At 41.5% G+C, this 12,234-nt stretch overlaps 2 protein-coding genes across 4 annotated transcripts in view; one reads left to right on the top strand and one right to left on the bottom strand.

Annotated features, from left to right (window-relative positions):
• mospd2 (motile sperm domain containing 2) overlaps positions 1–379 on the bottom strand; it is an 18,400-nt gene extending 18,021 nt beyond the window's left edge. Inside the window, exon 1 of the mRNA XM_011489859.4 lies at positions 52–379. Coding sequence (XP_011488161.1) covers positions 52–81 — 30 coding nt within the window. The 5' untranslated portion in view covers positions 82–379. The remainder of the gene's footprint in view (positions 1–51) is intronic.
• fancb (FA complementation group B) lies at positions 369–12,234 on the top strand. Of its 3 annotated transcripts, none has more exons than XM_011489858.4 (8): positions 369–1,509; positions 1,590–1,745; positions 1,836–1,925; positions 2,624–2,752; positions 4,285–4,457; positions 7,353–7,768; positions 7,845–8,085; positions 10,922–12,234. In XM_011489858.4, the coding sequence occupies exons 1-8, from the start codon at positions 553–555 to the stop codon at positions 11,310–11,312; spliced, it is 2,553 nt and encodes an 850-aa protein (XP_011488160.1). In that variant the 5' UTR covers positions 369–552; the 3' UTR covers positions 11,313–12,234. The 3 variants fall into 3 exon arrangements, with proteins under 3 accessions (XP_011488160.1, XP_078795605.1, XP_078795604.1); XM_078939479.1 differs by having other exon boundaries at positions 369–1,513; XM_078939478.1 differs by having other exon boundaries at positions 370–1,513; positions 1,594–1,745.

Below are 12,234 nucleotides of genomic sequence, written 5' to 3'. Positions count from 1 at the left end.
TAAGTACCGCCATATGACTTGAGGAAGGTCTTTTAACCTCCGTCAGGTTACCTGTTCTTCGTTTGGCTCACTCTGTGCCATGTTGAGGCTGTCTCTGGCGGTTCCACGTTACTGTTAGCTAACTTGTCGGTCCGAGGAAGTGCTAAATGTGAAACTGTTGTCCCGGTATTGGCATTTTGGCTCTAACGGTGGCCACACCTCTCCTCATTTTTTATTGAATATTATTTAACACGTGGACGGGGTGGCATGTTATTATTTATGTGTGACTAAAATACTTGATCGGAGAATTTATCTAGCATTTACGTCTGAAACGATATAGCAAATCACACTTGAGGGTTTTGTTTACAAATCATAACCCACAATGCATCTGGGCTAACAGGAAGTAAAGATTTTAGTTGGCGCGCGCTATTTTGACTTTACGACAAACCGGCATTAAAACTATTATAGGTTAGCTGTTCTTTTTTGTACTAAATGAAATTTTACGACTATCTATTAATTTAAGTGCAAGTCGTTTGTAGTGAATGTTGCAAATATGACATTAATGACTGTCATATGCATAGGGTGAATCACGCAGAAACTAAGTTATTACGTTCTGTCTGTTTTATTATGGATATATTTGACGATTCGATCGCCTGTCGCGTTTCACACGGTGGTCATTTAATGGGTTTCATCTGTAAGCGAAGTAGATCTGAAACCTGGGGCGAAAGAACCGAGCTGCTTCTCCGAAAACTAGTTTTTGAGCCGGATCGCAACAGGTTCGTGAACGCAGCACAGGGATCAGCTGTCATCGGCAGGAAAGCCTCCGCGTGCGTCAACATCGTGAAGTGCACATGTGCCGTGGACGTTCAGAGGAGAGTCAGAACTGCCTGTGTTCTGGTAACAAGGAGGACCGGGAAAGCAGACGCCTTTAAGTACAGTCTTCTCACAGTGAGCTCCTCTGATCAGCTGGAGCCACGCGTTGAGTTTAAACTCTCCTACCAGATGACTGACAGGGTGAGCATCCTTCAGGGCCCCACGGTGATGTGGATCCACGACAGCTGTATCTTTTATACATCACTGCAGGCAGAAGGGGTTAGACAGATTCCCATTTCCATGTCTTCCTGCGTTTTTGGAGAGCTTCCCCTCTGTAAACCCCAGGCCTTTATTATTGGACAGCCGGAGGGGGGTGCAAACAACCAGCCCACGAGCTCAACCCTGGCCTATTTGGTTGGTGATGGACAAGTGTTTGATGGCACCATGATTTTACCACATCCCTATGTGGGTATCACAGAGAGCATCCTGGTGCTCCAAGCTGACCGAGCAGATGCTGTGTTAAAATGCAATCTGGTTGCAGCAACTTCAAGTAAACAACTTGTTTATTTTGAGAATGGAATTGCAAAGGATGCCTGCCCACTGCCCTTTGAGCAAGCAGAAGACATTCAAGTGGCTGACTTGGGAAGAAACGGCACCCTTTTTGTGTTATCCTTCCGCCGGGGGAACGTTTGCGCCGTTTGGAAGGACACCTTTCAGGCATGTAAGACTGGTTTAAATATTTGAGGGTAGTCTGTAGTGTCTGTGTTTTCTAAAAACTGTTTTTTTTCCCTCTCCAGGTAGCCTCCCAGTGGTCATGTGTCAGCTCCGTCCACATCGGTGACTTTCTTCAATGTGGAACCGATCAATTGCTGCTAGTTTTTGATGATCAAGGAGTATCAGAGGAGCTAAAGAAACATTTTCTAATCACTGACATTTGTGGCATTTTCTACGCTGTAAGGCCCTTTTTCTTAACACAATGTATATATCTTTTAATAGTTTTTTTTCAAGCAGTGCTATTAATTAAAGATGTGTCCATGTTTCAGGGTGGTCAGGACCCTGACGTGCCAAAGAAAACGTTACCATCTCCAGAGAACTCCCGTCTTACTCTTCAAGCTTTAGAATCCAGATTACAGGTGGGATTACTGGCTCCTGTGTGGTGACATTGGCTTCACAGTGGTGCGGTGGTTAGCTCGCTTCACAGCAGTTGTGTTCACGCCTGGTTTAAATCCTGGTTGGGTTCTTTCTGTGTGGAGTTTGCATGTTCTCCCCGTGCTTGCATGGCTTTTCTCCGGGGACTCGGGTTCCTCAAAAAAACACGCTCATTAGAAACGTAGAGAAGTGGCTCCCATTTATAGATTAGCAACAGTAGCAGTAAATACTACGTTTTTTATGAACATTTCCTAAAAACGAATTTGATTGAATAAATAATATTTGTAGACTTTCAAAGTAAACAAGAATATATAAGTTTTCTGCGCCACTTTTTCTTTCCACACTGAAGATGTTCAAGTTTACACGTGTTAAGTGATATGATATGTTCTGTGTATTAAACACAATGTTTGTTTTTAAAATAACAGATATGATATGGTAAATGGCGTATACTTAGATAGCGCTTTTCTAACTTCCTTGAAGGCCCAAAGCGCTTCACAGTCACAAACTCATTCACACACACATTCACACACTGATGGCGAACACTGGTGCCAACCCACCGCCGGGGGCAAGGTGGGGTTCAGTGTCACTTGGGTGGGCAAGGTGGGAATCAGACCTGCAATCTTCCGATCAGAGGCCGACCGCTCACATATGTGTCAAACACAATGTTTGCTTTTACATTTAGAGCGGACTGATTGTTCTTCAAGATCTCCAGAAAGAAGAGAGAGTCAAGAACAGAGTCATTCATCAAGCACTCCAAGTCCTCACTGATTTGGCCTCAGAAAGGAAGACCCTTATCACCCAGCATGAGCAGGTATTCTTCATCTAACTGGATAAACAGTCATTTTAAAAATACCTTATTTGGTCTTAGTTTCCATAAGATCAGTTCTTTCTATTTGTTGTGTTTTTATTCTATGCCAATTGACGATACTTATCAGAAAAAAACAACAATGCAGATTCAAAACTGTTAGTTTGATTCAAAATATTTTTTATTTGATTTAATTTAATTTAATTTAAATTTTTTAATTTACAGTTCACAGATTTTGAAAACCCATTCAGATAAAAATTGTGTTTTTGGGCATTTTTCTCATGATGGAGGACGCATATAAAGATAATTGTCCTAAAATTATATTTCTGAGTATTTATTTAATTTATGTAATCAGAATGTTGTGAATCAGGAGCAAAAAAAAAAAAAATAAAATAAAGAAGTTTGAAAAAGAGCTTATTTGTGACGTAGAAAATATACTGGGCGGCCCAAAAGCTCCCTGCTCCGCTCCATTCTGATGCATCCACTTGCAGACAAATAGATCCATGTCTGTTTCTGTTTTCCTCCTCTGGATCAAAACTGTACATCTGGATAGCAACATTTTTGTTGCGCCGTTAATGTTAGGATGGAGGTGTGAGGGGCTGTAAGCTAGCGGTAGAGCATTTGAACAGATGGATGTCGGGAAGCAGGGGTGAGTTCACGCTGCGCTAACAGTCCTGCTGACAACTCAGAGGTTGATTTCGAATAAACTCCTGCCGCTCTGCAGAAACTATGTCCTAGAAAACGACACAGGTTTTTTGAACTCGCCAAGAAATGACATAATCATAATTAAATGACCATTGGCAGTGCATCAAAAGATGATCAGAGTGGGTCTTTAGGATGTTGGAAAACTAAAGATTCAAATCCTGTTTTAAAAAAACAAACAAACAATAAAATATGTGGTATTTTGTTCTTCATTGAATCTTGTAAAAGCACATCCTGAAAATATATTTCTGTTATTGTTTTAGGTATAGTTTACATTTTGAAGAGAGAAATTCAAGTTGTTTCTTATGAAAATACCCTCTCGGGGTATGTTATTGCACTATACTGAGGATAGGATAGGATAGACAACTTTATTTTATCCCTTTGGGAGGTTCCCGCATGGAAATTGACATCTCAATCGCATACAGCACACGTGAGATCAAAAAACATTATTTAATATTACTTTTGTACAACTTTAAACTTCAAAAATTTAGCCCAAATTAAAATGCTCTTGAACTGTAGACCATAATTCTGACTGTGAGGACCTTTGAGCACCCTTCAGTGTAATTTCACTTTGAATACTTAACCTGAAATGGACATTGAAGCTCAAAACTGTGTGTTATTTGAATCATTTCATGATTGTAATGTTAGTTTGTAATGTGTGCTCCCCCTTCTCTCAGTCTGCTGTCTTCGTCGGCTGAATCTGCAGCACTGACTGACTTTGAACGTTTCGTTCACAAGCAGCAGCAAAAACTCCTGTTTCACGTAACGGGAACTGATTTTATGAGCTGAGATGGACGGTAAACTCGCTGATTTTGGTTTTCACCTCCTCTTTTTAGGAAGGTCTTATTCCTCTGTGGGACTGTGACGAGGAGTCAAAGGAGCAGACCTCCACTGATGATCGGACGGAAAGGCCAGCAGTGTCTGCAAAACCCCGGATTGAGAAGCTCTGGCATCGGATCACCGGAGAGCAGATGGTTGTGGGAGTGACGCTGACCGCTGACTACACTGTGTAAATATGGCTTTTTCATTATGCCCTGCAGTGGTCCTGGACTGCAAGGACCAGATGGTTTTTGCAACTCTTACTTCTTGCTGCGCCTTTAAGCAGAATTGTTGGCCCCCGCCAGGTACTCACAAACTCACCAAGCATCTAGTACAGTAAACCCTTGTTTTTCGCGGGGGTTGCGTTCCAAAAAGACCCCGTGATAGGCAAAATCCGTGAAGTAGAAACCTTTATTTTTTTAAACTATTATTATACAATTAAATACTCTATTATACATTGAAAAGAAAGAACAAACCAATTTACAGGCTCAAGCATTTGTTTCACAAATAAAAGTACTTTAGAAACCTTTTTTTCAACAAATAACTCTGTACTGTACTGTCAAATAATAATTTTAATGAATGTGAACAGAAGGCTTCAAATCGCGGAGATTAGCCCCGCCCACCGCGTCCCGAGTATTGGATTAAACGGGAGAAAATTTAAAATGATTATGAAAAAAATACAAAGTACAGTGGGACAAATAGTGACTCAGGTGTATTTCACTGCTCTACAGACTGAGCCGCTGCATCCTGACTCCTCTGCAGTGTTTTCTTCTTTTGAAGCCCGCGGTGCAGCTGTGTTTGTTCGGGAGAAGAACATAGTGATAGGCAGTTGTTGTCGCTCTTTTTTCTGCTTTGCAAAAAGATCCTTATACTCCGACATGCCACCATCAAGAGAATTTGCACGTAGTAATGAAAATTTGGCAAGCTGTTGTACGTACTTGTACATATTAAACTGCAACGTTATTGACGCACAGGTAGAGAAGAAGCGGAATGACTTTTTAGCCAATCAGAATGCAGAACACAATGCACGATGCAAATCCGTGAAGTAGCGAAACCGTGAAAAGCAAACCGCGTTATAGCAAGGGATCACTGGACCTGGTGAAAATGAATTTTGAGCATAGTGAACAACCCCGCCCCAAAAAATCATGACATCACAGCGCGGGAAAACAGCAAAAAAAAAAACAAGAAAAAAAACAATGGGGTCAAAATCTCATATAAGAATCAAAAATACGTAATATTTTACAAACTGACTAAAAAAATCACAACACACGTGTCAGTAATATCGGAAAGAGGTTTTGAAATTATTATGGGATGGCCACAGGACCTACGGCTTGGTGGCTATTTTGTAGTGTGGCTATTTCACACCATAAAGTGTGAAATTTAGCAATTTTCCCACAAAATGGGAGAAGAACTCTTTTGTATGAGCGATCTTTAAATAATTCCACCCACATACTGCCAGGTTAGGTCTACAACCGTTTCATTGACCTTTGACCTCAGTGATAGGCTGCCATCTTGAAATATATATATATATATACATAAAAATATATCTAATGCACTATATAGTGTGTTTGCCATTTTGTAGTGCTGTCCGAATCTACAATTCCAATTGCCCTAGAAATTTCCCAGAAGTCTCTGCGGAAAACCAGTGTGCATCAATGCTGACTAGATTGATGAATATAGACCACAATGCATTGCGTCGGAACAGTTTTTGCCCAAAAAATGTAGTTAAATCTGTTTTTTTTAAATAAATCATCAACGTTTTTATCTTCAGAAGACAGTGGACTCATAAATAATGGCCCATATTAATTAGATTTTCACTTCATCAAATCGATGACGTCCGCCGTTAAAAAAAAAAAAAAGTAGTGACCATAATGTCCGAATTGCTTTTAAAATTCCGGGCACTTTATAGTGGCGCTCTATATCGTTTTTTAGTAGTTAGGGGTGAGGGTGGGAATTCGGACACAACCAAAGATTACATTTAGTGCCAGTTACAACTTTAAACCCCTCCTAGTTTAGTTCAATCTATCGCGTCCTAACTCCATTATTGGGAAGCTACTTGGGAAAAAAATGCTGATTTTAAAGTTTGTAGATTTTGAACGGTGTTGGCATGGTAAGCTTGCAGACGTGGCGTTTCTATTTTGCCCACATACGCTTTATCTATATATTGTGAAAATGTAACATATGAATGGTTGGCTCAAGCTGAACGAAACAATATGACATAAGATTTGAAGATTTTAGGAACGTGGGCGTGGTTACGAGCAAAACCTCTGTTATCAACAAAATCCTAAACCTACTTCTGTCAATTCTTCTTAAAGTGACATAGACCTGTTTGTTACCCCCCAGGCGACTAAAATATAAAATGGTTTCTATGGAGATTGATAAAACCAACATTTTGGGAAAAAATGTACATTTCAAAAGTTTTTATTTAATGTAATTCTGTTATGAATTTGTCCTGTGCAGCTCTGACAAGGATGGCGGGGAGAGTGAGGGGTATGTAGCAGCCGCTTGGTCAGTGAGGGCGGGTCAAAAGGGGGCGGGTACATGTTTGGGTGAAGAGCTCATAATCTTTACAATCAAAATGAGTCACAAGGAAAATGAAATTATCCATGGATTAAAATTTCAGTCTGGTTTGATTTAACCAAGGTGAAACGTGAAGTTTGCGAATGGTTTAGTTATGAAAAGAAATACCACCCTTCATATTCAAGGCAGATCCAGAATGGTCACCATAGTAACAGGTTTTTAGAAACTCTCCAAACCCCTTATGTGGGGAAAAAGAGGCTGTCTGTTTTTTTTCCCAACCAATTGTTCGTGCCTTTTATTTTTTTGCATCTGAGAACATGTGGAGGAGAAGTACTCCTGACATGACAGCCTCAGGAGTCGCTGCTGTTTGGATTGTTGCTCCTGCTCAGCTGATGTAACTTAGCCACCTGGATACACCTGTTCATTAACACACAAGCTGTGCAGAATTATATTCAGGGCTCACTTCAGTTTGCTATTCCACGTCGAGGCCAATTTTTCTGCTACACGTGTGAAAACTAATTGATATGGATGTGTGTGTGTGTGTTTTTGTGCGTGTGTGTTTCAGACCACTGAGCACCGTGAGCTTATCCCTTCTGTCAGAGACGGGCCAGAGCTCAACGCCTGCAGTAATCCAGACTCGGAGCCAAGCGTTCTGGCTCACCGCGCCCTGCCCCCCGACACCATCCACCTCCTCATCTGCCTCCACGTTTTCGGAGCCTCCAGCCAAAAGATGTAAGCAGCACGTTGCCAGCAATGATCTCAACACATGCAGACTGGCTGTGACCGCAGTGACCAGGCTGGCGAATCTGCTGAACTCTGGCTGTGTCAAGTGCGGCGTCACGCTCCATTACTCGCAGAAAACAGATGCTTCCTGCCTTGTGAGCAACTCAACATCAGTGTTCCTGCACTGTGGTCAAGTTATTGTAGACATTCGGGATGTTTTTCCAAGCCAGCTGCTGAAAATCCCCCAGCAGCAAACAGGTAAACGGCACACAAACTCACACCTTCACGCTACAGAAATCTGAAGTTCAATCTGTGCTTTTTTTGCCGTTTCTAGATGAGGTTAAGGAGGATTTGCTGAGTCTGATGGTGGTGCTGGATCGCTGGGTCTTGCACATCGACTCTCCAGACTACAGCTTGGGAGATTTAGACGGCTGGCTTCAGAAGAAGTTGAGTTGCAAGAAGATAGAAGCGTTCTCCCAGTACTTTCTGTTAGAGGGTCAACAACCAGCCACCCCCATGCTGCTTTGCTGGAATCAGATCACTCCTTTCCAGGGTCAACTCATCATCCATTCCTGGTAAATCCTTCTATTTGGTTGAAGCCACTAATTTCAAACCATCTTTTTTGGTCAGTTTTAAATACAACAAAAAAAGACAGAAGAGTAATAACAACAAATGTAGTTGAAGGTTTTTTGGGGAATATAAAATGAAGGAAATAAGTATTTGATGACTTTCTTTGTTAGCCCACTTAAAAAGAAATTGATTATCTGTCATCTTAATGGTGGGTTTATTGGAACAGTGAGAAATAAAAAATCACAAAGAAAATCAATACATCTACTTTAAATTATTTATATAGACTTATTTGCATTTTAATAAAGGAAGTAAGTATTTGATCCCCAAGTAACCATTAAGAATTCTGGGTCCAGTTTCTCTCCTAATCAACCCGCCACCTGAATTGAAGACACCTGTTTGAACTGATCACTTGTAGAAAATAAACCTGTCCACAGACTCAGTCAGACTCCAAGCTCTCCATCATGGGAAAGAGCAAACCTGCAGAAATTTTACCTTATTCGCTGCTGATTACCTGGATCAGGTGTGTTTAGCCAATGGGGAGCTTCAATGGTTGGTTGGTTGGAATACATGTAGGACGCTGGCCTTCGAGGCCTGGATTTGGACATCTCTGTAAGGAGAAGATTGTAGACCTGCACAAGACCAGAATAGAGTAAAAAAAAACACCAGAAAGAAGCTGGGGGTTACCGTGACAACTGTTGGAGCCAAAATACAAGAATATGACCATCATTCCACCTGTAGGTCTGGGACTCCAAACCATATCTTACCTGGTTGGGTTTCCATAATCATGAGAACAGTGAGAAATAAAATCAACATGCAGGAGTTAGTTGATGATCTCAAAGCAGCTGGGACCACCCTCCCCAAAAAAATCATTGGTAGTACTTTAAACTGGAAGGGTTTAACATCTTGCAGTGCTGGCAAAGTCTCCCCTCCCTAAGAAGACACACGTGCAGGCCTGCCTGAAGTTTGCCAATGAACACTGTCATGATTTAGAGCGGGGGTGTCCAAACCTTTCTGCAAAAAGGGCCAGATTTGATGAGGTAAATATCTGTGAGGCATTCAGCCTGCATTATTTGAATCTTCAACATTAAATGCAAATGAACTATTCAATGGACATATGAATACAATGGTATACTTATTCCTTCACGTACAACAGAAAAACAGCAAAATATATTTTTTTATCAAAATGACTCTGAATCTTATATTTAAAGACCGTTCATGGTTCTTTCCCAGTTAGCTTGGCGTAGTTAGCATGTCTCGTCTCGAAGTGCCTCTTTATACTGGACTCCTTAAAGAAACACCTGATCTCTTTGTATTTTAGGCGGGCACATATGTTTTGTATTTTTACTTCAAAGTCTCCAATTTTCACTTGCCCTGAAAGCGGCGGCTCTTGCTGTGAACTTTACTATTTTTAAGTTTACAGTCGATATTTCAGAACTGAAGGGTCGCGCAATGGTGTTGCCACAGGTTTAAAATGGCTTGTAACAATTTTTTTTTAATCACAACATCAAGATATTGTACACACAGTTTTTAGAAAATGCTGAGGGCCATAAATGACAGATTTTATGACAGGAGCCTACAGGCTGGTGGGAATTCGGCCCACAGGCAGGGACTTGGACATGCCTGATTTGGAGGGTGGTTGGGAGAAGATGCCACGGTCAGAGTTGACCAAAATTGACCTCTTTGGCATGAAGTCAACACGTCTTGTTTGGAGGCAGAGAAATGCTCCCTATGATCCCCAAGAAAACCATCCCCACTGTCAAGCATGGAGGAGGAAGCATTATGCTCTAGGGGGTGTTTTTCTGCACAGGGCAACTTCACCGTGTGGATGGGAGGATGAACGGGACAATGTACCATCAAATCCTGAATGAGAACTTCCTTCCCTCCAAAAAATTTGTCATGGAGGGTTCTTCCAACAGGATAATGACCCAAATCTAACAGCCAGTCAACCAAGGAATGGCAGAGGAAGAAGCAAGTTTCTGTACCTCAGTCCTATAGAAAAACCTATGGAGAGAGCTGAAGCTCAGAGTTGCTAAGCAACAGCCACCAAATCTTTAAGATTCAGTAGTTATTTGTGAAGAAGAGGGGACCAGAATTACTCCAGATATGTGCAGAAACCTGCTCATCAACTACAAGAAATGTCTGATCTCTGTGCTAATAAGGATTTGACCACAAAGTAGTAAGTTTTTCCCAACAAGAGGGTTCAGATACTTATTTCCCTCAGTGAAATGCAAATAATTGTATATAACATCTTTAACATCCTGATTTTCTTTGTGATTTTCTATCTCTCACTGTTCAAATTAACCTACAAAACCGTGACCCTCCCAAGTGTGCACTTTAATTTAATAAGCCTTCACATTTGGCTTAAGCTTCCTTTTTAAAGTTTTCTCCTTTTTGTTCAAGAACTTCCTTTTTCCGCGTAGTCCGTGTTCATTTTGAGTCGTGCAAAGCTCCATAACCCCCCCAAAAAAGGGATTTGCTGTTAAATTATCTACTTTTACATCTCCCCTCCGCGCAGTGCATTGTACAGTTTTAATTAAATAGGGCAAAAAGGTAGCTCTTCACACAGGAGTAGGTGCCGCTGAATTTACATTAGCAGCGTTGACGAGGCTTTGAAGCTGACTGAGAGATGTGTCCCGAAATTCACCTGAATATCAAAGAGGTAATGCTGCTCTGCCGAGCACAGCACTTAAAATTACAAGTTCTGCAAATACACCGTGCACATCTTCACATGTGGTTGTGGAATTGGCTGACTTTTAAAAAGAAATGTTAAACATCCTGAAAATGAGCTTTCTTTAAGCCAGCATTTTGTTTTAATCACCTGCTAAATCTGTTCCTTTGCAGCCACCTACAAATGCTGCAGTTTTTGGATTTGCTGTTGGCGTTCCTGCCTGCGTCCTGCCTCATCCGGCCTGCCAAATGCACAAGAGGTCAGAGGACGGCTCAAATGTTTGCCATGGCTTTGGAAAAGGAGGTGCTGGCTCTGAAAGAGGGCCTGTCAGAGCTGCTGTGTGAAGAAGATGAGCAGGCTGGACATTTGGTGAGCTCGGGTCCTGCGGAGGCGCTGCAGGGGCGCAGAGAGCAGTGGCAGCTGGACAGGGAGAGGAGCAGGAGGAGGTTGAGCCCCCTGGTGGACGTGGGGCGGTATCGTAACGTGATGCGAAGTCTCTCTCAGGTCCAGATGGGTTCAGATTTGGCAGCTGTTCTCTACACTCAGAAAAATCTCCTCAGCTAATAAGAAATCCCGTCGATAAGACCGCAAAGACAACAAACAGCAATGCATCAACTCCTCTATTGAGACAGGAAAAATCTTCAACGTGTTCCAGCCCATTTTTTCCCCTGAGAATTTCCAGCTCATATGGGTTCTGCCTGCATTTCAGTGTGTGTGTCCACTCCTAGAAGTGTCGTGGGGTTTAAGTTGTCAAATGTTTTGGAGAAAGCCTCATCCTTCCTTAGTTTCACCGCTTTAATCCTTGTGATACCTCTCGGCTTATTCCCAGCGGCCCCTTTCAGTTATAAGAAACCTCTTTAATATCTGTCTGTTTCCTCTTCCAGGCTGTTCTCCAGAAAGTTAAAGGTGATGGAAGCTTAAACCTAAAAGGATTCACTACCAAAGGAAAACTTAAATGCTACTTCTACAGAATTCACCCTTTCTTATGTGGAAGGGTTCAAAAAACAGCCTCAATCTGCAGCGCAGTGTTAGTTTAACACAACGTCACATTTTATTAATGTTTATTAATAGAAAATGGCCGTTTTTGTTGGACCCACCTAAGTTTGTAATGACCAATTTTCCATCCAAAAGATAAGACTATCGTTTTCATTTCTATTTTCACAGAGAGGAACCAAGTTTCTTTTGTTTTAGTAACAACTCCATCTGTTTCATTCTCATCTGTGCCAGTACCTGCTGGTCTTATTGCCCAAAAAATGATCAAGTATCCAAAAAAATACACAAAACAATGGATGATGCTGACAAGTGCTAATTAACAGTAGTCACACTGTTGAACTAACGAGTTCTGCAAAGGTGGTTTTCTTGGTTCTTGAACGCCTGCGACATGAACATTTTCTTTATTTAACGGATGAAGTGAGCAAATGGCCGTGGAAAAATGTTCAACATTGTTTTTGACATTTCCTAAATAAATGTGTTGTTTGTAATCCGA

This window comes from Oryzias latipes, chromosome 21 (genome assembly GCF_053564925.1).
Source record: "Oryzias latipes strain Hd-rR chromosome 21, Olatipes_Hd-rR_3.1".
Taxonomy (NCBI): Eukaryota; Metazoa; Chordata; class Actinopteri; order Beloniformes; family Adrianichthyidae; genus Oryzias; species Oryzias latipes.
Note: the sequence above shows the minus strand (reverse complement) of the source record. Positions and strands in the feature narration are given on the sequence as shown.

Excerpts from the sequence above, each read along its gene's own strand:
- fancb (XM_011489858.4), top strand. The coding sequence starts at position 553 with ATGCATAGGGTGAATCACGCAGAAACTAAGTTATTACGTTCTGTCTGT. Across the intron at positions 1,510-1,589 it reads TTTGGAAGGACACCTTTCAG|GTAGCCTCCCAGTGGTCATG; the intron begins GCATGTAAGACT and ends TTCCCTCTCCAG. Across the intron at positions 8,086-10,921 it reads CAACTCATCATCCATTCCTG|CCACCTACAAATGCTGCAGT; the intron begins GTAAATCCTTCT and ends GTTCCTTTGCAG.